General features: G+C 39.3%; 1 protein-coding gene across 1 annotated transcript; it reads left to right on the top strand.

Moving 5' to 3' along the window:
- The first annotated feature begins 15,411 nt into the window (after positions 1-15,411).
- Positions 15,412-16,479, top strand: LOC138873865 (uncharacterized). Its single transcript, XM_070152349.1, has one exon. The coding sequence runs from the start codon at positions 15,412-15,414 to the stop codon at positions 16,477-16,479; it is 1,068 nt and encodes a 355-aa protein (XP_070008450.1).
- The last annotated feature ends 11,236 nt before the right edge of the window (positions 16,480-27,715 follow it).

Genomic DNA, 27,715 nt, shown 5'->3' on the forward strand with positions numbered 1-27,715 from the left:
GATTTAAAAAAAACAACCCATTTTATTCCTCTCTTCTCACCATGATTTCGTTTAAGCTGGTCAACAAGCATGTTCGAGGCAAATGAATGCACAAGTAGCAAGTAGGATGCATCAGGATGGTCTTTTTGTTTCGGGTTCACCTGTCCTAGACAGACCCAACCCCTGTGTTGAGTCTCCAAGGCCAAATGTATATGATGCAAATATTCGTTCCTACTAGGGATCCGGTACATGGCTGAGTTATTCTAAGTGTAAAACCTGAGGTTGATTGTTCTAAACCTGGCTTACCCAAACGGACAGTTTGAGCCGAAGCGGGGGCAACGTACCGGGAGCACGAAAGTCTACCCGGCCTAGTTACTTGTCCCAACTTCGTCTTATTTGGTATGACTTTAACAGAAAGGTGGGCCACGCGCACGTGTGCACCATAAATTTAGAAGACTCAGAAAGAAGGGGGTTTCGTAGCAGTTGTATATATTCATAATTCAAATAATATTAAAGCGGTAAAAGTGTCATTTAGCACATTGGGCATATATAAAAAAAATCAGATAATAAATAAAGCCAACTATAACAGTTATTTTAAGCTCGAATTCTTAAACCCTGAACCAGTGGTTCTGGGTGTTAGTCCCCAGCAGAGTCGCCAGAGCTGTCACACCTCCTTTTTACCCCCATGAGGGTACAAGGGGAGTTTTCTCCAATTAAAGGACAGTCGAAACGGGATTTATTTAATTATTTCAGAGTCGCCACCTGGGAATTTTAAGGCGTCCCAAGTCACCAATTTTAATCCCTGAATCGAGGAGAATATGACTCTGTTTATTATTCTGCGAACCAGAAATCCTGAGTAAGGAATTCTGTTAATCCGGAAGAAGGTGTTAGGCATTTCCGAATTCCGTGGTTCTAGCACGGTCGCTTAACTGTTTTTATTATTGGCTTAATTATCTTGATTTTATTAAATATATTGATGTTACATGATTTTACTACCGCTTATACTTATTGTGATTGAGGACCCTTCTTTGAATCGAATTACGCGTACGTATATTCGTGTTATAAATTTAAAAATGCGGAATTGTGTCACGCGTACGTGTACACGATAACTTTTGATAATATATTTATTAAACAATCATTTTTTCGAAATTGTGTCGAATCAAGAATATTTGTTTTTCTTAAATAGTGAACCGCACCTCTCGGGTTTTTATGAAATTAATTTAACGTCCTCGAAAAAATCCCTTATATTAAATATTCGCTCGAAATTGCGCGTACGCATAATTCGAATTACTTTTATTGGTATAATCAGATTACGCGAACGTATCCCTAATTACACCAAATATTCTTAATGGTATTATGAATTTTTCACAAATTGTTTGTTATATCTACACATTTTATATGAAATTACTGAGAAATTCATATTCAAGGGATGTCTTTGAATTCTTTTAAAAGAAATTCACAATTTATTAAATTTTGCCCGTCGATTATAATTTCCGGATATAAATTATATTCAGCCCAACTATTCAAGTTCAAAGAAAAGAATAAAAATATGATTCTAGCAAATACAACATATATATGCCAAAGGATGAATTGTATATGAAACTAACAAACATGATTTATGAAGGGAAGAAGTATTTTTGAACAATTTTTCATTATTTAATTAGTGCAAATCCTATTTCTAATTGTCATTGATATAAAGTGTTGCAATTTGTATATCTCATCTTATTCTCATATACTTGCTTTTAATTCTAATAGGCCTAATTATTTATTTAGGATGGTAAATAGGCATCAAATTGATAAGAAAGGGAATTATAAATCGATTAATAATATTGCCTTACATGCAACATAGTTGTATGTCTAAAACATTCATAGCATTTTAACATCATAATGAGATACATCAACTCATCATCCCTTAATGGTTATATATATACCTATTATCACGCCATATATGAACGTATAACTCACATCATTCAATCCATAACTAAATCAGGTAAAACTAGCAATATGGTTTTTTGACATTTTTATACTACTCTTTATTCAACTAACATCTAACCTTAATCCACAACCAAACAATCGAAATACACTAACCATGTATTTTCTTGATATTTCAGAATACTCTATACCTGACTAACAATGTCATAGGACTTAACTAATAGCCAACTTCATGCCATGTTCCCTATCTTAACAATTCAATCATAACTATACTTTAATGAAAATTTAGAAATTAACCTTGTTACAACACTTATACAATCTTCAATAAAGGACATTTAACTTACAGTCATCCTGTCAACATATACTACTTATTTGATCAAGAAACAAAACTGAATTTTTTAACTAAAGAGCTCAAATGAATGAAAGATAGTATTACAATTCAAACTTTATTTATTTGTCATGTTGAATCTCTTTCCAACATAGAATTTAAGAGATAAGTACCTGGAAATGAAGGTAGGAGAAGTAAGTTTCAGCAGTAACAGCAGTAACAAAATCAGCAGAATAGCAGTCTTTCCACAGACTTGAGCAATAATGAGACCCGAGAAACCCAGATGCACAGTAATAGTATTTTTAAAGAAAACTTCAGATTTTAACTGAACTATGGATTCAAATAAATCCGAACAGATTCAACAAAGAGATAATATTTCAGATTTCAGTTTCTTTTCTGTTTCAAATTCTTGTTTTTGATTTTTTTTTTTTGATTTTTTCTGTTTCTTCTTTTTCTTCAAATCTGATTTTTTCCTTTCTCATATTTTTGTTTCTCTCAAATGTATATGTATTTCTGTGTGTATTTTCTATGCTTTGGAAATCAGCCTCTCTTTTCTTTCTTTTTCTTTCCTCTCTTTTCTTTCTTTTTCTCTGATCTTTTTTCTCTCTTAAAATCTGCCCCCAAATCAGTCCCAATCCCCCTCTATTTATACAGGGTTGTCCTGTACCCTTCTAGTGCTGCCTGGACCCTTTTCTCCTTTTAAAATCAGAAAGTTTTCCATTAAAACTACTTTTGAATACTTTAAATCCTATTGAGTGCTATTATCCTGTTTTTCAGCAGCCCATTACCCTTTGTTTCCCACTATCCTATTAAATTAAAAACCATTAACAAACCACTTTCAGCCCACTATTATGTCACATTACCCTTACTGTTTTATCCCAGAAAATGTCCCAGATTTCCTACTGTAATTACTGTTATTACTGCCTTAAATTCAGAATCTAACAATACAGATTTTAAAATCTGTTTAAGCAGCTATAACCAATCCTAAAGTTTTGGACTGAATCCTAACTAAGAATGTAACCTTCTAACACAATTACATCTAATCAACATTTGTAAAATCACACTGAATTCAGAACTAACATCATAACAACATATCAATGAAATCATTATAACAATTCAGACTGGACTTAAACATTGAATCAAGATCAAACATACACAGGAGCATTGTCAATATACTGACAATGCCCTGTTCAGAAAACAATATATACACATCATACATTTGAATTTACTGATTTGCAAACAAACATGATTTAATTGACAAGTATTAATCAGTAGACTATTTACAACATTTGTCCATAATCAGTCTAAAACAATAGAAGCAGACTGTTTCCATTAGCATTATCATAAATGAGAATTCACAATATAACTAATCGACGAACTTAATCGAGTCGATTACTCACATTGTAAATAATCACGAACAACAGAAACAATTTCATATTTTGAGCATATAGACGGGTATGAGACAAAAAATGACAGAATTAATCAAAACAAAAATGTGAAAAATTAACAAGTTATTAAAACAAACGAAAATACATACAGAATACACAAACAGAAATAGAACAGTACCTCTGAATTTTAATCAAACTCGAATTCAACTTGGCTTCGGATTTTGTTTGAAATCAAACAGACCTTAGTCGAAGTATTTTCCACTGAAAATACTTCGACTAAGGTCGATTAAACCTCAATCTTTCGTCTGAAGTGAACAGAATCCAAAAGTCTGGTATTTCTAGGGTTCTTGAAGGTTCGATTTGGGACTTAACCATTTCTGGTCAGATTCGAGGGGGACCAAATACGACACAAGGGTGAGGGTAGCCTAGGGGTCATTTGGTGTCAGTTTAGAACGGATCTGAGTTTGTTCTTGTTTGGTCCGAATCTTCAAAAGAAGATTCGAGAAGCTCGGAACTGATTCGAGCCAAACAAACTTCAGATCCATAACGAGGCATGCTAGGGGGTACTATGGTGTTATTTTGGAAGCCATTGGAAAGGTTTGAGTTTTCAGACCCACCTTCGATTTAGTATTCGAAGAGTTGGGGTCTGATTCGAAGGAAACTAAGGTCAGATTTGTGTAGAGGATGTTCAGGGGGTTCTAGGGTGTTATTTTGGTGACCGGCGGCGTTGATGCCGCCGGGTTTCAGGCGGTGGGATTCTAGGGCGGCTAGGGTTAGGGGTGGGTCTGAGGAAGATGATGATGAACAGTGGAGAGGGGGGTTTAGTTAGGGGGCCAGGGTAAGGATTATGGGCTTATATAGGGACGGGGTGGGTTGATGCTGACCGTTAGATCTAGTAGGATGAGAGGTCAGGATTTATTCACTTAACCAAACGATGTCGTTTGGTTTAAGCTGGGGGGGGGGGACGGGTTGAACCGGGTATCGGATCGGGTACGGGCTATGGGTTACGGTTCGTGGGATCTCAGCCGTTGGTTGGCTTTGATCCAACGGTCTTGATAAAGTGTGACCAAACGTCGTCGTTTGGTCTTGGCTTTGAATTGGACCGGACAGGCTGTTTGGATTGGGCTGTGGGGGGGGGGGTAATTTGATTTGGGCCTGGATTTTAATCCAGGTCCAATTTTTTATTTTCTAATTTTATTATTAATTAATAAAATCCTAATAAAAAATTATAAAAACAAAATTATCATTACAATAATATTAATTATCTTTTAATAACCATTAACGCGTAGATAAAACATTAATCACACAGTAGAATATAAAAAATAGAACGAAATGCATATTTTGGTGATTTTATTTAAATTATCTTTCAAATACATAATTAAATCCTATATGCTTGCAACATGTATTTTATTTTAATTTTCATTTCCCTATGACAAAGTAACATTTACGGACATAACACAAATATTTAACACCACGCAAAAATTCAAAAATTACACAGTAAAAGAAATTTATTTTATTTTTGATTTATTTTGGAGTAGTTTTCGTAAGGCAAAAATCACGTGCTCACAGTGGGTATGACAATATCAAGGACACCCAGCTTGAAAACTAGAAACTCGTGTTGTTGTCTGTATAATCCTTTTGTCATAATGTCTGCTTGTTGCTCCTTTGTAGTAAGATATTGTGTTTTGATCAACCCTACTTATGTCTTCTCTCTTATGAAATGGCAATAAATATCTATATGTTTAGTTCGCTCATGATAAACTGGATTTGCAACAATCCGTAGTGCTGGCTTGTTATTACTATAGAGGCCAACTGGAATATGGAGCTCTTCTCCCAGATCCTGTAATAACCCTACAATCCATATTATTTCTGATACGGTGCTTGTCATGCTCCTATACTCCACTTCAGCTGAGATTATGGAATAGTTGTCTATTCTTTTACTTCCATGATATCAAGGAGTCTCCATATTTTATCAAAAAATCAGTGACTGATTTTCTGGAATCGGGACATGATGCTCAATCTACATCACAATATGCTTTCATCCTGGTTGATCTTCTGCTGCTCATGAGAATCCCCCGTTCTGGTTCTCTTTTCACATATTTCACCATTTTCAAAGCAGCATTCATATGTGATATTTTAAGTTGATGCATAAACTGACTTAGAGTTTGTACAATAAAGCAAATATTCGGCCTAGTTAGTGTTAAATATAGGAGTCCTCCTATTAGCCTCTGATAAACACCTCTATCATGCATAATTCCATCATTTGTCCTCACTCCTCCTCTGTCAACTTCCACAATGGTTAGCTTTATGTTGTTATCCAATAGAGTGCATGATGGTTCTGAACCAGTTAGTCTCATGCTCTAATGGGTTCCAAGGAATATTTTCTCTAATTCATTAATATCCCTTTTTCTGATCTGCTAAATTCTATTCCCAAGAAGTATTTTAGAGTGCCCAGATCTTTCATCTTAAATGCAGAGTGTAGTTCTTGTTTGGTCAGTTCAATCAAGTTGATGTTGTCGCCTACAACTAGCATGTCATCCACATACACCAAGATTACTACTATGTGCTTATGAATTCTTTTGATGGACATGGAATGGTCAAGGCTTCTTTATGTAAAGCCTAAATTCATCAGTGTTTCTTTCAACTTTACATTTAACCGTCTACTTGCCTGCTTCACCCATATAGGAACTTTACTAGCCTACAAACCAATCCTTTATTCTTCCCCTGACTAGAAAACCCCTCAGGAATTGACATGTAAACTTCATCATGATGATCCTCCTGCACGAAGATATTATACATATCCATCTGGTGTATGTGCCAACATGCAGCTGCTGCTATGGACAACATAGTCCTAACCATGACAGTCTTTACTACTGTTGAGAATGTCTCGTGATAGTCAAGTTTTTCTTGTTGGTTGTACCCTTTTTGCAACCAGCCTTGCCTTATATCTTTTAATGTCTCTATTAGCTTTGAACTTCATCTTGTAGACCCATTTACATCCAATAGGGGGCTTTCCAGGTGGCAAATGGACTAGTTCCCAAATTTTATTGTCCTCCAATGCCTTGATTTTATCCTTTATTGCTTCAATCTATTTTTTATCATTGCAGGCTTCCTGGTAACTCTTTGGCTCAGTCACATGAGAGATAACCATCAGGTAATACTGATAAGTTGGAGAAATATGTGCATATGAAAGACTGTCACTTAGGGGATAATGACAATTTCCAGAAGTTGCAGCAGTAACATAATCAGACATCTAAGATGGTGTCTTTTTGTATCTTGTATACTTTCTCAAGGGGTCACCATCCTCATTTTGTGTTTGAGGAAGTGTCAGGTCTTTATTAGTCTCAATTTCCTACTGAGATAGTTGCTTCTCAAGATCAGGTATCATATTTGCACATCTATCTCTATTGCTGCAAGGGTGAAATTTTTTTCTGGATGTGTGAGCTCATCATTTTCATAATGTTGAGTAGCATTTGTTCCTGTTGTAGGTAAAAGATCTCCCTCTGGGTCATCATCAAGTTAAAAATCTCTTTGTCTATTTATATGTTCTCCCAGATCATCAAGTTTAGAAACCTCTTTCCCATATGAAAATATAGACTTTGATGAGGCTTGATTTTAGAATGGAAATACATTCTCCTTGAATATCACATCCCATGAGATGAAAAAGATGTGATCATCCAAGTTATAAAGAATGCAACCCTTCGTCACTCTCCATATGTACTGCTTTTACTTTTACTGCTCTAGCCTTAAATTTGTCCCCTACTGGTAACTTCTTGGCATAGCAAAGACATTCCAAAGTCCTGATGTGGTCCATGCTAGGTTTTCACTTGTGAAAAATTTCATATGAAGTCTTTCCTTGTAATGCAACAGAAGGCATCCTATTTATCATATAAACAGCTCCTAACACATAATGCCCCCAAAACCTCAAAGGAATAGAGCTTTGAAATATGATTGCTCTAGCTATTTCCAAAATATACGTATGTCTTCTTTCTGCTTCGCCATTCTGCTGGGGTGTGTAGACACAAGTCTTTTGATGTATTATACCATGAGATTGAAACAGTCCAGCACAAGATGTATTGATAAATTCAGTACTATTGTCTATTCTTATTGCCTTAACTATTTTATTAAATTGAGTCTGAACCGTTTATGATCATATCACTATTCATCTTGAGCAAATAAATTCAAGTCATACAAGAATGGTCACCCACAATTGTTAAAAAAGTTCTATTTTCATCAAAAGTCTGAACTTTATAAGTGTCCCATACATCTAAATGCAACACATCAAAAATAGCAGATAATTTTGTCTCGCTTATTAAATGGCAACCTGGTTTGTCTAACAAGAGGGCAAATTTCATAGTTACTACAACTCTTTTACAAGTATCATGTGAAAATTGAAAAAATTATTTCATAGCTCTCATTAATACATGCCCCATCCTCTTGTGCATGTTCTAATGTATTCTTCCTCCTTATTAACTGCAAATTCTTTTATTGTAGGTTGTTTTTGTATTCCACCTATCTGAGAAGTCAACAAATAGAGTCCTTCTTCCTCTTTACCAATCCCCAGCACCTTCCCATTGGAGAGGTCCTGAAACAAACAGAAAGTAGGATAGAAAGCCACCATACAATTCAGTTCCTTTGTAATTTTGACACAAATAGCAAATTGTATTTAAACTCAGGCACATACAACACCTCCTTAATTATTTCTCTTTTTAGTATTCCATAACTACCCATATGTGACACAACTGATAATTGCCCATTACGTAAGTGCACTTTTCTACTCTCAATTATCCTTCTAGCTTCATTTAACAGCTTTAAGTTGGAACACATATGGCTAGTTGCTCATGTGTCTATGATCCATTCATAGTTAGTGTCATTCACTAAGAGAGCAGTAGACTATTTACCATGGTTGATGTGCTTGCAAGGTTTGCTGAACTGGTATTATTTCCCACATTTGCTGAATTATTTGGTAGATTTTCTTTGTTGATCAGCTCCAGTAATTGATTGAATTGCTCTAGTGTAAACGTTGGTGGGCTCCTGAATCCAGCTGGATATAGGTGCGTATCATTTGCTCCTATATGTGAGTTTGTGTCTTCTACTATCACATTATGTGCACTATTTCTCCCAAATCTCCTTTTAGGTCTGAAATCTACTGGATATCCAATCAGTTTAAAACATCCATCTCGAGTGTGTCTTTTCATGTTGCAGTAATCATAAAATGTGTTATAGTTTTTGTTAGACCTTTGAATACCTCCTCCACCTTTTGTGGTCATAAGTGCTATTGTGTCCATATTTTCTATAGTTCTAGAAGTGTTAGTCATGTGTCTTTGACTCTCTCTTTCCATTAACAAAGAGTATGTCTTGTTCACAGTTGGAACCAGCACCATCATTAATATTTGACTTCTACCCTGCTTGTATGTCTTTTTGAGCCCCATAAGGAATTATAGGAGCTTCAAGTGCTCCATGAATACAACAAAGTCACAAGATTTTTCATAATTGCACCTTGAAATCGGAGCTAGGCTATCAAACTCTATCCAAAGTACTTGCAATTTCTAAAAATAACCAGAGATGGAACTGATACCTTGACTAATAGTAGCAATCTGTTTGTGTATCTAAAAATCATTGAACTCGTGTTCGAAGAATATACAACCCCACTGAGCAATTTAGGCGAGACACAATTTATTATCCATGATAATATAATTGTATTACAACGTTCCCACAAATCTACGAGATTCTGCTAGTAATTCTCCCTTTTGCATGTGTCGTCGATGAACCCTAGCTTGTTCTGACCTAGGATTGCAATCCGCATACCAACTCCACACTGAGTAATTTTTTAGTCCTCATAATAGGAGTAAGATTATAATCACTCCTCAATTGTCATTCGAATGTAGAAATAACGGATGGTTATGGCTCAACTTTTCCGGCAATTCATTGTCTATCTCCGCCATTGTCGATATCTCCATCGACATTCTATTTAGGCCTTTCAATTTAGTAGGAAAACTTCACAATAGTGGATGCGTGCTCTGATACCAGAAAATGATTTAGGATTTGAACCCTAGCTGAGTTACAAAGATCGAATCAATGAACATGGAAGAGAAACAGTGCAAAGTGCTATGCTTTCTAATATCAGTAGAAAATGAAAGCCTACAATTAATGTTGGTGTCTATCTACTTATATACATATTTACTTGACAGTTGTCCTATCTAACCCACTAACTCTACTGACTAACAACTATGCTAACTAACTAACTACATAAGAATTAGTTACAAATGAAGATAGTTTACAAGCTAGCTTCATTCTCATTAGAATATCTTTTTTCTTTCCCCATAGTGTAAAATGTATAATGATAATAGGCTAGATTCATGTAATTTGGCAACTATTTATGTCCCAACTTGACTATGCTTCACCGTTCTAGGAAGGTTAAATGATGATAAATTAGCTCTTATTGTGAATTTCATGTTTTGCAGGAGTAAGTTGTGCTTATGAGGACTTAGGATAGTTTTTTGGAGTTAAATTAAAGCAAGGGAAGCCCCTCAGAGCTGAGTAAGTGTGAAATAAGAAAGAAAAGAAGAGAGAAAATGCTGATCCACTCTAGCGCGGGCCTAGCGCGGCCTTAGTGAGACCGCGCTAGAGTAGAAAAATGGGATAGTACACTTAGCCATATAAGCGGTTCGAGCACGGCCGCGCTAGTCACTCCGGAGCGCAAAAAGTTCAGGGGTAAACTTGAAAGTTTGGGGGTAATTCCACTTGACCAATAAGAGGTCCAGCTCGCCCAAAAAGAGATTATCAAGGTTTTTATAGTTTTGTTCAAGGCAAGAAGAGGCAAGAGGCAAGGAGGATAATTTGACATCGAGTTCTACCTTTCTTCCTTTTGTATTTATCATTCATGATGAATTTTGTTGTTGTTATTATGAACACTATTATGAGTAGCTAGTTATTTAGTCTAGGGTTTTGATGGAACCTGTTGAGGGATGAACTTCTTGTTGTGTTAATATAGTTTGGAAAGTAACAGTGATCATGATCGATAGAGACGATTAGGCAAATCTATGCGAAACATACAGGAAGGGATTTCATCAATAGGGGAAATCACAACCTTAGATCCTTCTCTTATTTGTTTACAACTCAGTCATAGTTAGTTTTTAGTTTACTTAATTTTATTCAGTTATAGTTAGTAGAATTATCACCAAGTGTTATTCAAAATATCTGGGAAGTTGATTACGGAGAATTCAGTGAGTCTGACAAAAGTAATTGGTAGGTTAATTCCCTGTGGGATTCGACTCTGGGCGAAATACTCGGATTATATTTACAACGATCACTTGTCCTTTTTATAAGGCATAGTTGAGCGTGATCAAATTTTGGTGTCGTTGCCGGGGAATTAACGGTGTTATCAATTACAGTTGAAAGAAATACAAAAATTCTTAGTGTAGTCAGTTTTCTTTATTTTCAATCCATACATTGAAATTTTAACGTTTGTTAACTTGGTTGTATAGGTGCATGCCTAGAAACTCATCGAGAACTGGTGAAGTATTTGAAGCATTATCAAAGTATAAACTCAAGCTCTGCATTTGGGTGCCATTTTCCATATAAAGAGGCAGAGGCTTCTGACGATTTCTCTAAATTTCTAAAGATTATTTGAAATAGAAGTTAGATGAATAACAGCTTGCTGCTATTATATATATATATATATATATTAATATATATATTAATATGTGTCAGCTAAATTTTTTCCATTCTCAGACTGTTGATACTAATTCTCTTTACCTTCCAAACTAAACCGTCTTGTTAGACAAGAAGAATAGGACGACGACGACGACAACAACCTAGTGTAATCCGACTAGTAGAATCTGGGGAGGGAAAAATGTACGCAGACTTTACCCCTACCCGAAGAAAATAGAGAGGTTGTTTCCGAAAGACCCTCGGCTCAGGAAAGATAGAGAAGAAGATTCAAAGGGATGTTGGTTATATATCCGCACCACGATATTCCAGACCAGATGTTGGGGCAGTGGTTTTACATGGGTCTAACAGATAGCGTGAAGGCTAATGCTGATGTTTCAGCTGGTGGAGCATTCTTGAGCAAATCATGGAGAGAAATCCAGATCCTGCTTGACAAGATGACACAGAATTCGGGGTGGACAACCAGGAATGCACCTATCACTCTAGTAGTTCACTCAGTGCCCTTAGATCCAGCCAACACTCTTGCTGAAAATATGGCCACCTTAATGACACAAATGAGCATACTCACCAAAAAGGTGGAAGAGTTAGGGAAGAAGCAGCAGGTGTACATTGTAGATACAACCAATGAGGGCTTATGCATATCTTGCATTAGTCAGCCAATTGGTAGCCAGCGGAATGCGGAAAGTGATCATCATTATTACCCCGAGGACATGAATTGTGTGTTTAATTATTGGGGCCAGAGACAGGGTGGTCAGAATTGCGCCAATAGAAATAGCCATACAGGCCAGTCCAGCCGCATCACAACAATGGAAATATGGGAGCCATGCGACCTCATAATAATGTGGCACCCTACCAAAGGCTATAGGGATACAACAACCAAAATCAGCAACAGGATTATCATCCTCCTCGGCAGTAACATGGTGGGAGACAGGAAGATGGGTTTGCTAAACTTGAGGCAATAATGCAACAGGTTATTCGGTCAAATGCGAAAATAAGTGAAAGAGTAGATGCACATAAGTCAGCCATAAAGAATATTGAAGTGCATATGGGCCAGATCTTGATGTCTTTAAAAAATTGTCCTCATGGGACATTGCCTGCAGACACTCAGGTAAATCAAAAAGATCAAGGCCCGAAGTAGCTGATAGCAGTGAGTCTACGTAATGGCAGAGACTTAGACTTGGATCAAGAGAGGGCTCGAGAAAACAAATATGCTGAGACACTTGTACTAGTGCCCATTGAGCTAGATGATTCAGCAAAACTGACAGAGGTAACAGTACAGTCTGCCCAGAAAGAAACCAACACACAGATTGAGGCTGAGAAAGAAGCTGAGATAGCCCAAGAACCGGTAATTGAGGTTGTGGCTGACAAAGAGAAAACCCAAATCATTGGGAAGAAGAGACCTCCAGCACCATTCCCATAGAGGCTGGCCAAATACCAGAAAGAGGAACAATACAAGAAATTCTTGGAGATGTTTAACAAATCCAGGTAAATATTCCATTGATTGATGCTTTGAAGGAGATGCCTGGTTATGAAAAAATGATGAAGGACTTGATGTCCCGAAAATTTGACTTCCAAGATTTGGCCACAGTGACTCTAACTCAGACCTGCAGTGCTGTGGTGACTAAATCAGTTGCTGAGAAGTCTTCTGATCCAGGGAGTTTCACAATTCCCTACACCATTGGTAACTTTGCCTTTGCCAAGACACTCTGTAATTTGGGAGTTAGCATAAATTTTATGCCCCTGGCGATCTATAAGAGGTTGGGGATTAGAAGAGCTAGACCCACGTCTATATTGTTGCAGCTGGCTAACAGAACTGTGAAAAGACCCTCAGGTATTATGGATGACGTGTTAGTACATGTAGGGAAATTTGTGTTCCCTATAGATTTTGTAATTCTGGATTGTAGAGTGGATGAAGAAATTCCCATAATTTTGGGAAGGTCGTCCCTAGCCACAGGGCGAGCCCTCATTGATTGTGAAACTGGGGAGCTCAATATGAGGTTGAGCGATGAGGAGATAACATTCAAAGTGCAGAAATCTATGAAGCGACCAAGTGAATTCGCCAATTATTCTCTTATTGATGTCGTGGATGTAATAGTGGAAGAGGATGATGAGATACTGACTATTGAGGATCCTCTTGTTATATGTCTTGTGAATTTAGATGAGGTGAAGGGGAAGAATTGGCAGAATGGGTGCTGGCTCTAGAGGGCAGAGGGTTTTGGGAGAGAACACTTGAATTCGAGCCACTACACTTAGAATACAGAGAATCTCCTCCAGCCAAGTCATCCATAGAAGAACCACCACTGCTAGAGTTGAAGCCACTGCACGCCCATCTCAGGTATGTGTTCCTAGGACCTAACTCCATATTACCTATTATTATCCCATCTAGTTTGTTAGATGTGCAGGCACAACAACTTTTGCAGGTACTCAGAGAGTGCAAGACTGTCATCGGGTGGACCATGGCAAACATTAAGGGGATCATCCCGACATACTGTATGCATAAAATTCTGCTGGAAAAGGGGTACAAACTTTCCAGGGAGCACCAAAGGAGGCTGAACCCCAACATAAAGGAAGTGGTGAAGAAAGAGGTCATTAAGTGGTTGGATGCGGGAATCATTTTCCCCATCTCTGATAGCAACTGGGTTAGCTCGGTGCAATGTGTTCCTAAGAAGGGTGGTATGGCGGTGGTAAAAAATGATAACAATGAGTTGATCTCTACAAGAACCGTCACCGGCTGGAGAATTTGTATGGACTATAGGAAATTGAATCTGGCCCCCGGAAAGACCACTTCCCACTTCCTTTCATTGATCAGATGCTTGACAGACTGGTAGGGAGGTCCCACTTTTGTTTTCTGGATGGGTACTCAGGGTACAACCAAATCTCCATTGCACCAGAGGACATAGAAAAGACCTCATTCACATGTCCATATGGGATTTATGCCTTCCGGAGGATGCCTTTTGGCCTATGCAATGCACCCGCCACAGTCCAAAGGTGCATGATGGCCATATTCACTAACATGGTCGAAGACATAATGGAGGTGTTCCTGGACGATTTCTCAGTGGTAGGAAACTCATTCGATGAGTGCCTTACAAACCTGACCCGAGTGTTGAAAAGATGTATTAAGACTAACCTTGTACTTAACTGGGAAAAGTGTCATTTCATGGTACAAGAGGGTATAGTCTTGGGACACCGGGTATCAAGTAAGGGAATCGAGATGGATTGTGCTAAAGTTGATATGATAGAAAAGCTGCCACCCCCCACATCAGTCAAGGTAATCAGGAGCTTCCTCGAGCATGCCGGTTTTTACTGGAGATTCATTAAAGACTTTTCAAAAATTGCCAACCCTCTCTATAAGTTGTTAGAAAAAGATCACTCTTTCATGTTTTCTGATGATTGCAGGATAGCATTCGAGGAGTTGAAAAAGAGACTGGTCACAACACCCATCATTGTTGCCCCCGACTAGGAGCAACCATTCGAAATCATGTGTGACGCCAGTGACTATGCAGTGGGGGCAGTGCTAGGATAGTGGAAAGACAAATTTATGCACCCAATTTACTATACCAGTAGAATGTTGAGTGGAGCCTAACTGAATTACACTATGACTGAAAAAGATATGATGGCTATGCTTTTCGCATTCGACAAGTTTAGATTATACTTGATTGGCTCTAAGGTAATTGTATACACTGATCATGCTGCTCTCCGGTACTTGATTGAAAAGAAGGAGTTCAAACCGCGCCTGATTTGTTGGGTGTTGTTACTGCAAGAGTTCGACCTTGAGATTCATGACCGTAAGGGCACGAAAAACCAGGTCGTTGATCATCTATCACGACTTGAATGAGCTGAAAACTCAGTTGAGGTAGAGTATATTCTAGAAACTTTTCCAGACGAGCAGCTACTCGCCACAAGCCTTGAGGAAGTGCCATGGTATGCAAACTTTGCAAATAACCTGGCAAGCGGTATAGTTCCCTATGACCTTTCCTCTGTGCAAAAGAAAAAGTTTTACCGTGACTGCCACATGTATTACTGGGATGAACCTTTTCTATTTAAAATTTGTGTTTACGACATGATCTAGCATGTCACGCATCGGCATATAGCGGACATTTTGGAGGAGTCAGGATGGCAACAAAAGTTTTAGAAGCTGGGTTCTACTGGCCAACAGTGTTTAAGGATGCATATCAACGGGTGAAGGGCTGTGATGAATGTCAGCAAACCGGGAACATTTCCTGCCGCCATGAGATTCCTATGAACACAATTCAAGAGGTTGAAGTGTTCGATGTATGTGGGTTAGACTTCATGGGCCCCTTTGTCAGTTCCTTTGGCAATAAGTACATACTTGTTGCTGTAGATTACGTGTCCACATGGGTGGAAGCTGCGACACTCCCCACCAATGATGCAAGGGTGGTGGTGGGTTTTTTGAAGAAGAATATATTCACCTGTTTCGGGTCCCCGAGAGCTATTATCAGTGACGGAGGCACTTACTTCTGCAATCGAGCCTTCGAGAAATTGCTAGCAAAGTACGATATGCGCCACAAGGTGGCAACCCCATATCATCCTCAGACTAGTGGACAGGTCGAAGTGTCGAATAGAGAAATAAAGAGTGTGCTGACCAAGACTGTGAATGCCACAAGAACTAATTGGGCGAAAAAGCTAGATGATGCACTTTGGGCCTACAGAACCGCTTTCAAAACACCAATTGGTATGTCACCATACAAGTTGGTGTTCGGGAAGGCCTATCACTTGCTAGTAGAACTAGAACATAGAGCTTGGTGGGCAATGAAACAGCTAAATTTGGACACTGAGGCTGCAGGAACAAATAGAGTCACAGAATTGCATGAGCTAGACGAGTTCCGATTTCTTGTTCTCGAGAGCACGAGGTTATACAAGGAGAGAATGAAGAGGTTGTACGACAAGAATATTGTTGAGCAAAATTTCAATCCCGTAGACATGGAGTTGCTTTATAACTCAAGATTAAGGCTATTTCCAGGTAAACTCAAGTCAGGATGGTCTGGACCATTTCAGGTGGTCGAAGTGCTCCCTTCAGGTGCCATAGAGATTGCCTCAGAGAAAAATTCTCATACATTTAGAGTCAATGGGCAAAGATTGAAACCATATATGGGCATGGATGAAACCAAGGAAGTGTCAGTGATCCATCTGACTGAACCTCAGAAGTCGAGTGAGCCTTAAATGTGCTCATCTGCGTCGTGCCGTGACGTTAAATCGGGCACTACATCGGAGGCTACCCATTGACTTGTTGTAATTGTCGTGCCATGACATTAACTAAGGCGCTAGTTGGGAGACAACCCAATACGTAGTGACTTTAGTATAGTTAGTGTAAGCACGTGATTTTTGCTCCACGAACAATCACTCCAAAAGAAATCAAAAATAATAAATGGCATCGCGGTACAATTTTCACGTGACATGTGCTGGTAGTCATTTGTGTTTCTGTCCATTTTTTCATTGAATCTTAACAAACAAAATACAAAATATGTATGTCATGGTAATTAAGCCATAATTCGGTCATTAAAAGAAAATTCACAAAATATGCATCTTTTATTCTAGGATGTGATTTAACCTATTTAAATATTTTAATATGTGTGTGATAAATGTGTTAAGTGTTAATTAATGGGTGTTTTAAATTTTGTTTTATTTTTAATTGTGTTTAAAATTAGAAAACTAAAGAATTAGTGCAAATTGTTTAGAAATCGGAGTGGGCCTATTTTTATTCTGAATTTTGAGGCCCAAAATCAATTGCATCTGACCCAGTCCAAACCAGGCCTCAGGCAAACCCCCCAAACGACGCCATATAAAGGCATTTGATCTGAGCCGTCCATCCAGGCCAATCCAACGGCCCAGGACCCCCTTCAGCAACCCGTTTCCAAACCCGACCCAGTAACCGGTTCAACCCAACCCCTCACTTAAGCTAAACGACCCCGTCTCGTCCATCACCAGTAGATCCAAGCCGTTGAGATCACTTGATCTAACGACCTTGATCTATCTCCCCCTTCCGTATATAAACCCTCCATCACACCCCACGCCTCCCTATCCAAACACCCCCGGTTCCATCGTCCCCAAGAGCCCAACTCTAATGTCCCAAACCCTAGCCGCCCCCCTTCACCTTCCCCGTAAAGCCGGCGGCAAGGACGCCGGTGACCACCCCCTTAATACCCCTGATGCATCTCACCACCCCAAACCCAAATCTGCTACCCCCTAGCCTCGAATCACCCTCCATCATATCGAATCTTGATTTGAAGATTCGAGACCAAACCCCGATCTACACCAAACCAACCCAAACTCACACTGGACAACCCCCTGACCTCCTCGTGACCAAACCAAGCTTGGTTTGGTCCGAATCTACCCACAAATCCTAAAATCCAAAATCTGAAGATTCAAACTCTGGAATAGAAGAACCTGGGGAATCCGGTCAGTTTCATGGGGATTTTGGGACCTAATAGGCCTTAATCAAGGTGTTCTCGGTCGAGAACACCCCGATTAAGGTTTGTTCGGCCTCAAATGGTCAAAACTGGTTCAGGTCTGGTCCGTTCTTGGTTAAAGCTCCAACAGTAAGTTTTCCTTTTCCTTTTAGTTTGGTTTGAGTATTGTCTAAATTTGTTAGCATGTTTTGTTGTAGTTGTTTGTTGTTTCTGGTATTTTTGTTTAATTTTCTTCCGTCTTTGTAAAGACCTTTTATTTGGTCATTTGTTCTTCTGTGTATATGTGAATACGTCTTGTGATATATATGCTCGATGAGATTAGTCATCGAATAGATAGTTCGCATGGCCTCCCAGTGATTGTGCGAAGTTGTCTGAAGCCATTCGGGACCCTGTACGTGTTATTTATGTGATCGACTAGTTATTTCTTGTCATAATTAGTATAGTCGATTTGATAAACGTCGTCGATTAGTTTCCTATAACTGAAGGTTCAAATATTCTAATTCATACAACTTCACATGAGTGAACGAGCCTTTTGTTGTTAATTGATTGCTTGACATTGTTTGAAAGTAGTTTGTAACTGCATTATAAACAATTAAAAGACTCAGGCTAGGGCAGTTTTGAATTTGAACTTTTAGAAGTTCAAAATGCCCTGATGCTGCAATGGTTTAGGACAGTAATAATCATGGTTTAACAAGGGTAGTTTGGGTGTAAAAAAGAACATAAATGATTAGTTTAAATGAGCTGACAAATAGGGTACTGGATTAGGATTAAAATAACGTAATAGTGGGGAGCCAAACTTGTTAGCTTGGGGCTGATTAAATAAAAAAGGGGCTGCCCATGCTTTTGGGCAGAAAATACAGGCTGAAGGCCTGTCGAATGGATGGGCATGGGGAATACTTTTAGTTTAAAAAGAAGTTATGGGCAGGAAGGAGGAAAAGGGTTCAAGGCAGCTTAATGCTTGCCATTTCTGCCTATAAATAGGACGGTTTCAGAACATAAAAGGGGCTGGACATTTTTAGTCTTCAGAGAGATTTTAGGTTGGGAAAACTGAAAGAAAGAAACATAAAGAAACTTTCAGAATATTGTAACCAAACACTGCATGAAAACTGCATAAGGGTGCAAGTTGGTCAAGCTGTCTTTGCCAACTGTTGTTGGGTTGTTTGCCGAGCTGTTTGTGATTGTTGAACTGTTGGTGCTGTTACATTAAATATTCTGGGCTTTTCTGCTATTTTCTACTCTGTTTCTGGGATTGTCTGTTTGATGCTCGATCACCTGTGGGCCTCCTAATTGTTGCTGGTTGTTGTTGCTGGTTGTTATTGTTGTGTTGTTGCTGTTTGGTTGTTGTTGCTGATCATTCTCCTTCTTCTTTTGCTTTCCATACCAGTTACACGACTAATACACTATCAATGTAACCTGAAAGTTGAGCATGAATACAAAGAGAAGATTTGAAGATGTTTATTTCCACATATAGTTTGTTGTGTCGAATATCATGCAATGTGTAATGGTTTACATTCTTGCCTGGATACTGGAGTTAGTCCTCTTATATAATGAATGTAAATATAGGGTAATTTAATATCATATTGTGTGTAGGTTGACAGACAAAAGGATTGGCAGTACAGTAGGCTACGTCTTATAAATTAGCTATGTTTGTGATTAACATGTCCTTAAATGCATGTCAAGTATAAAACTATCCATTGTTAGCATATTTCATTTCCTTTGATAAACTGCCCTGTTATAACTGATAAACCACCCCTTTAGAACGAAGATACAAGTTTCTGGCCTCAACCTCACGAAGGTCGAGCCCAAGTCGAAACGGGCTAAGCAGGCCTTCACCGGAAAATTAGTGGCCCAGGCCTGGCGAATCCCGCATAAGCTGGGTTTGGGCCAATGAGGTCCGATCGCTCGCCCATGGGTGTGGCTCTGTTTCTGATTTTTGTTTGAAAAGCATTCGGAACCCTGCTGTAAATAACTGTAAGCATGTAATTAACTAGGGCGATTTCTGCTTTCAACTGGTAGAGACAAATGCGACAAGAAATATAGCCGCTATAGGATATCCTTTCAAAATATAAAGATGAGATGAGCCTCGACAAATAAAACGTATAGATTGCGGGGCCCTCACAAAATGTATGGTTTAATTAGAATTCGGAAGGACCGTTTAGCGAATTTCACGGTCTTCCCCAAAATAATAACGCGATAGTCTCTTTAGGCGCGTGTTTAATATTTTACTTTCTTAAGCCTGGGTGTGCATTTCATGCGACCCGAATCCAAATCCCAAAACATCAAATAAAACGTGTTCCGGATTGTGGGTGCATTTCATGTAACGCAGTCCAAAGACGTGTTTTAAGCGATGTTCATATTTCTTTTAAAAACAATAATAATAAAGCGGTTAAAAGATAAAATTTGCACATAAGTTCATATTTGTATAAAATCAGATAATCAAGCCGAATATAACAGTTGAGCGACCGTGCTAGAACCACGGAACTCGGGAATGCCTAACACCTTCTCCCGGGTTAACAGAATTCCTTATCCGGATTTCTGGTACGCAGACTGTAATATGGAGTCATTCTTTTCCTCGATTCGGGATTAAAATTGGTGACTTGGGACACCCTAAATCTCCCAAGTGGCGACTCTGAAATAAATAAACAAATCCCGTTTCGATTGTCCTTTAATTGGAAAAAACTCCTTGTACCCTCTCGGGTGCGGAAAAAGGAGGTGTGACAGTTAGTATTTGTTATTTTTGATTTTGGTAAGTACTAACCAGTGCAGGTAAGCTTGGGTGAGTGATAAGTCCATCAAACGCTGAAGGAAAAGGTAAAAAGTGGAAAACTTTCGAGGCCCAGGAGCGCACCCGCGCTAGTGGCCGCGCAAATGGCCAAGTCTCAGCTTTTCGCCGAGAAGCGCACACGCGCTAATTACCGCGCATATAGCCAAACATTCCGCCTCAGATTTTCGGCCAAGAGCGCGCCCGCGCTAGTGACCGCGCATATGGCCAACCATTATGTTTTGCTAGCGCGGCTGCGCTCAGACCGCGCTAGTTCCGTTCAAGCTGTCAATTTGTTTAACTTAACATTTTTTTATTTTCTTATTTTGTATTTTAATTGTGTATTTTGTTTACCCCCCATCCTAACTATTCCCCTCTTCTCCTATCAACACTCAACGCCACAAATACCATCCCTAACTCCCCTATTCTCCAATTTCCCCTCTACTCCATTCCCAAATAATCCCAGTCCTAATTCCCCAAGGTTCAAGCCAATCCCTCCACTACTCTTCTTCACTTCTCACAATCTCCTCCCACTTCAGGTAAGGTTTTCATTTTGCCAATTTTTGTGGATTTTCGTTTGACTTCTTAATTTTGTAGTAGTTTTTCTTCTCTTTTCATAGAAGTAATTTGTAGTGTATACGTAGAGCTTGTGGGTGGTGATGTTTGTGGAGTTGTATCTCTTAACTTAGTTGGATGAATTTGGGGCAATTGTGGTAGTAATTGGGTTATATTATGTTTAATTGGGGGTTCCGATAAATGATGCCCACAAAGTGTTTGTTTAAATGCCTCAGTGAGTGTCAATGGTAGTTGTGACCAATTGTGCGGGTGAAGTCTGAGTAACCGTAGTTGAGTCACACATTTTATGTTGTGCTAATGTTATTCTTCTTCTAGGTACTATGGCACCCTCCAGGAAATGCCGAGCCACCGGTGCTTCATCCAACGCGCAAGTTGGATCTTCCAGGGCGTGCCGATCAGCTCTTGCTCATCCTTTTGATAGTAACAGGTTCATCTCCACCATGGCTCAAGACTATTTTGCTGATAAGATCTCCAAGAAACCAATACCAGAGAGGGGCATAGATATAGGGTCACTCCAACTGGGCTGTCCCAACTTGTATAATGAGCTGGTCAGGCGTGGGTTACAAATCTTCTTTAAAGAACCAGATGAGGAGAATGTGATGGTTGTACGTGAATTCTATTCCAATGTTAAAGAACATGTGGATGGTGTAGTAACAATGCACAAGAAGGTTGTGGATGCCTCTGTTGAGGCTATTCGGAGGATATACCAGCTGCCCGTACCGGTGGAGGAGTTGGACGATTATTATGAACTGTATGGCAGAAAATATAGTCAGTGGGAGAGATTATTTGAAACCATATGTGTACCCAGCAAGGAGATTGTATGGATAAATATGGGAAGAAGTTCCATTCAGTGGCACTCACCTTTGAAGGCAAGTGCTGGTTGTATGTCATCAACAACCGTCTACTCCCGTCCTCCAACACCACGGAAATGAATGCTCCTCGAGCTACTTTAATTTGGTGCTTTATAAATGGTCACAACTTTGACGTGGCCAAGCTTATGCACGAGGAGATATTTACACGATGTCCAGTGAAGAGGTATGGTTTCTTTTTCCCCTCACTAGTCACTAGGCTTTGTAGGGCAGCTTGGGTGCTAGAAAATTTGAATGTGGATGGAAAAGTGCCGAGAGAGGGAAAGTTTCGAGCTAACAAGGTGACTACTGGAAAGGAGACTATGGCACCTGGTTGTGATGATAGTGCCAACTTCGATGAATCTGAGGAAGGAAAGGATAAGTAGTAGGAAGTAAGAGCCGACTCGCCCACCCATGCGCAGGTTGCAGAGGCTGCAGGACCATCTAGGGCGGTCGAGTTACCCAGTTAGCAGCTTTAGAGCGGGAGGTGGCAGAGTTGCATACCTCGGTCGATGACTTAAGTACGTGTGTTGATGCGGTGGCCACCCAGCAGGTTAAATCTAAGAAGAAAATATTGAGCTGGCTGCAAGCTCTAGGTCGTGCATGTCATTTAGACCCGGGGACGGTCTCCGATCAAGGTTGATCCATCAGGGAAGTTCTTTTACCTCACTGTTCTTTATTTTGTACGCCATGAGGACATGTCTTCTTTTCAAGTGTGGGGTGGGGGATACTTCGGTGATGTGTATATATGTAAGAACTTGATTGTTTTTATTTTTTCTTTGTTTTTGTGGTTTTGAGTAGCAGTCAAAGTAGGTAAGTCGACTTGTCCCAACAACGGATCTCTTTCGACGGGTTATTGAGGGTCTAAGTCGACGAGAAAATCTCTATAAAAAAAATAAAAAATAAACCAGAAATATGTTTGACTCTTCCTGATGACGGATCTTTTAGACAGTTTTCTTGAGGGAAGTAAGTCTAAAAAAATACAAAAAGATTTTTTTCTATTTAGGTATTGTAGTAACTCCCCCTTGGTTTTTCTTTGGGCCTCGGTTCTTTTCCAAGGGTTTTGCTTGAATCGGGTGTAGTTAGTTTTTGTTTATTTTGTTTCTAGTTTTTAGTTGGTACTTATGGGCGATGAGCTGAAATAGGAAGAGAAGCCCTTAGCGTTGATACATCTGAACACAGTAGATACTAGAGTCTGACGATTAGTCTCATTTGTTGATTCTTGGTAGAGTGCCTTAATTTGTATGTTTGTAACTGACTTGAGTACTCAACCGAGAGTGTTTTGATAAGCCAATATGAAGTGAGTCATGTGCCATGTGTGTGTGAGTTGTATTGTATTCTATGCTCTGCACTTGATGCCTAGCTCTTGTTCTGTGTGTCTGCAAAGCGAAATAGTAGCTTTATTCAGTCTTAAAAGTGATATAGGCATTTCTTTGTTAAGCTAGATATATAAAGTAGACCCACCTAAATGCGCTACATAGTAGTTAACCCCATTGAGCCTATAGGCCTGTTTCTTTGGCAACCTCATTACAAACCTTACCCAAATGTTTGAACAGCCCATCTGTTTGAACCCCTTTACCTCCCAGTGGGGTGGTGGTTTGGTTTTCGAGTGGAACCAAAGAAATAGAGAAAAAAGGTGCAGTGCGTTGAAAAAGGAAAGAATAAGCGCCACCTTAAAAAAAGAGAAAAGAAAATATGTAAATTTAGTCCTTGATAAGAGGTGACTTGATACAATTGCACCTAAAGGAGTTTGGGGTATTATAAATAGAAGTGTGGTGGAATGTATGGTCTGGCATAAGTATGGTTCTGAATGCAAAAGTGATTGTATTAAAAGTGCTTAGAGAGGTTAGTCACTATATCCAAATATATCCTACCCGTCCCTTAGCCTACATTACAACCAAATAAAGTCCTAATTGATCTTAGACTAAATGAGCTCGATTAGTAGAATTGTACACTACGGGCAAGCCTATGATGCATCTTTGTGGCATATGAATATTCTTTCTGAGAGTGAGTGAATTCTATCTAAGTTCCTAATTGTTCTTAATGATATTATTTGTGGAACTACTCTCTTGTATGATGTGAGGGCATTTGATTCACGAAGGAAAGGTAAGTTTTGACCTCTGTATAGAGTAACTTGAGTAAGTATGAATGTTGGACGACACGTGAGAGTTGACTCTTGAGGAAAATATGTTACACTGTTAGACGCAACTTTGGTGATATGTTCTTGGTGTAATACGTTAAGGAAAAGCTTAGTGAAGGAACCTTTATAGAGTATGGTGGATTGCTTGGGGACTAGCAATGATTTAAGTGTGGGGTGTTGATAATAGGCTAGATTCATGTAGTTTGGTGACTATTTATGCCCCAAATTGACTATGCTTCACCGTTCTAGGAAGGTTAAATGACGATAAATTGGCTCTAATTGTGAATTTCATGTTTTGCAGGAGTTAGTTGTGCTTCTGAGGACATAGGACAGTGTTTTGAGCTAAATTAAAGCAAGAGAAACCCCTCGGAGCTGAGTACATGTGAAAGAAGAAAGAAAAGAAGACAAAAAATGTTGATCCATTCTTGCGCGACCGCACTAGAGCAGAAAAATAGGACAATACACTTAGCCATATACGCGGACACTAGCGTGGTTCGAGCGTGGTTTGAGCGCGGCCGCATGATAACTAGGAATTATAATACATTTTACACTCCTTCATGCTCAAGTTTTGATTAGAAATGTGTACAAAATAGTCCCAAAGGCTCACAAGTTGTGGTTGATTGCAGGTTTGATCAACAAGGTGACAAGGTGTCAAAAAACCAGCTCAAAAGGGAGTGAAACTGCATAAGTACCAAAACAAGGCAAAGCCCAGTCAAACAAGGCCAGTGCGACCGCACACCATTCTGTGCAGTCCGCACAAGTGAAGTTTAGAGAGTGTACATCTCAGGCCAAAAGGCAATGTGGCCGCAAAGGATTTTCTGCGGTCCGCATTGGATTCATTGCGGCCACACTTGATTTTGTGCGGTCCGCATTGCCCAAGTTCAGAGAGCTAGATATTCAAGTCAAGAGCCTTAGTGCGGTCGCACTTGATTTTGTGCGATCTGCACTAGCCCCGCCGGGGTATTTTTGTCCAAAATTGTCAGCTTAGTATAAATAGCTTTTTTCCCATTTTAGGTCATCAAATAGTTTTTGTACTGAGCTGCGCTCATGACTTCGCTTCTTTTATCTGTTTTAAGTAATTTTTGCTTCATTTCAACATTGAATCTTCAAGTTTAATTTAGCAATTAATTAAAATAATTTTTTCTTCATCTATTTCTTTGTTTTCTTCTCTAATTATGAGTAGCTAAACCCATAAGCTAGAATTGTGGCTCAACCCTAGTGTGGGTAATTGATGGATCTTGTGTTTTGATGCTTGATTATCTATGGGTGTTTGATATTTGGGCTAATTTAGGGTTTTAATTATGAATTAGTGGTTGTAAGCACTAGTTTATGCCTAGTCAATTTTGGCTCTTCTTGAGAAAGAGAGCCTAAGTCCATGAAATTAGTCCAACAAGGAATTGGGGCGTACTCAAGAGATTGATAGCCCCAATTAAAGGGTTAAACCTAGAGATAATAATACTCGACTTGAACCTTGATTGCTTATGCAAATTTGCATACCCAATTGGTCTTGAGAAAGTCAATTCGGGCAAAATCACTCGAACTACCGAGAGGTATAGAGTGAATAGAATCGTGCAATGGTTATATCATACTCCTCAAATATGACAATCTAGCTTTAGACTCAAGAATCCGTCAATTGACCACCTAGGTGAAAGTCACTACCCTAGTGCCTTTTAATCATTTGAACAACTCGTAATAGTTTAACCTTAGCTTATTTTAGTCTAATTTAGCATTGTAATTTTATAAAATTAGAATCATAATCAAAACCAAAAATGTGTAGAAGTGCAATTAAGAGCAAATGCGCAACTCCACTTTAGATAGACACTCAACTCCAATATCTAGTTTCTTGAGGAAATCGATCCCGACCTTAATCAGGTAAAAGTTGCTTCGACCTCTCTCACTACTCTATAGTAGTGCAGGGTTGGCCTCGATCACTTTTTGGAGCCATTGCCGGGGAAGCTTAAGTCAAAATGGAGTGGACCTTTTGAAGTGGTGTGTGTGACCCCATTTTGTGCACTTGATTTAAAGAATAAAAATGGGGAAGTTTTCAGAGTAAATGGATATAGGGTCAAGCACTACTTGGGAAAAAATGATGACAGCCACGTGGTGGCACTTCTTCATCTCAAATGATTTGATGGTAACCTGCTTCGTGCCGCGACGTTAAATCATGCGCTTCTTGGGAGGAAACCCAGGTGTTCTTATTCTTATTTTCCTTTGATTTTCATTGTAGTATAGGATTTATTTTTGGACTGACTGATTGTGAGATGCTACAGGATTGTTTTGATGTATTGCAGGACAAAGTGAAAAAAAATTGTTTAAGTCTCTGAAGTTTGCAATGCGGACCGCACTACATTTTGTGTGGCCGCAAAGAACTTAGTGCGGGGGCACACAAATCAATGCGGACCGCACTGATGATGGATGAAATAACTGACTCTCTGAAGTTTGCCCCCGCGGCCGCATTACATTTTGTGCGGTCCACGGTGGACCATTGCGGCCGGAGTGGTATTTTATGCGGACCGCAATGGTTGCCTTTCTCAAACTTGTACAATGTTGTGTGGTGCAGACCGCACTGCATTTTGTGCAGTCCGCAGTGGGTAGGTAAGCTGGGCCCTAGGACTTTTTCTATAAATAGTAACTGAGGCCCACTATTTGAACTTTTCGATCCTTTTGCTCTCAAAGCCCTAAAAATCACTGTTCATCACTAAAATTGCACGAATTCATCTGCATAGTCTCGATTAATCATCAATAATTCTCACATCTGGTAACTTTTATTTCTTTTCAGTTGTTTAATTTTATTATTTTCATTAAAGTTTTGTTTTCTTAGCTTTTCTTCTATTTTTCCTCGTATTTCTTTTGAATTGGTAGCTTAGGTTAGTTCATTGGTTGTTTAAATTAGGATTAGGTAGTTAAAATATTGGGCAAACACTTAGGAACTCTTTAATTAATGAAAATTTTGACTAAAAGCAATTAAATCATGAACCCTAAGTTAGTGCTGTTAATGGATACTCAGTGCGTACCGTGGTGGAAATTGTGCGGTCTACGGTGCCGCTGTGTGGTCCGCAATGATATTTTGTGCGGACCGCATTGAAGAATATTCTGAAACTTGATCCTTGAGGACCGTGGCCGCATTGCATTTTGTGCGGTCCGCGGTGCCTCAATGCGGACCGCATTGCCATTTTGTGCGGTCTGCGGTGCAATTATTCAGAGAGTGGGTAGTCTGAACCCCACCTCTGTGCGGATCGCGGTGCCATTTTGTGCGGTCCGCATTTGCCTCTATGCGGCTGCACTACATTTTGTGTGGTCCGCACTCTGCAAGAAGTGACAATGTCTGCAACATTTTTCTGCAACTGTAAATTGCAAGGTTATTCTTGGATACTAACAAGTATAATGAATGCTGTTTGCAGATAATGGTGAAACAAAGAGGAAAGGGTGCTAAATAAGCAGGAAGAGGAGAGTCCTCCCGGGGTGGGAAACAAAAGATGATAAAGTTGACCCCCTAGCCTGGCAAAACATAAAAAACACAAGGAAACTCATCAGAGCTGCTGATAGGGTTGTTGATAAGTTGGGGAGTGAGTACGAGCCCTACCAGGAGGCATCATCAGATTCAGTGCCAGAGTATATTGTTGACTGGCCAGAAAGAAATAGACTGAGAGACACTCCTCCAACA

This window comes from Nicotiana sylvestris, chromosome 7 (genome assembly GCF_000393655.2).
Source record: "Nicotiana sylvestris chromosome 7, ASM39365v2, whole genome shotgun sequence".
Taxonomy (NCBI): Eukaryota; Viridiplantae; Streptophyta; class Magnoliopsida; order Solanales; family Solanaceae; genus Nicotiana; species Nicotiana sylvestris.

Coding starts and splice junctions, on each gene's coding strand:
- LOC138873865 (XM_070152349.1), top strand. CDS start 15,412: ATGGCAACAAAAGTTTTAGAAGCTGGGTTCTACTGGCCAACAGTGTTT.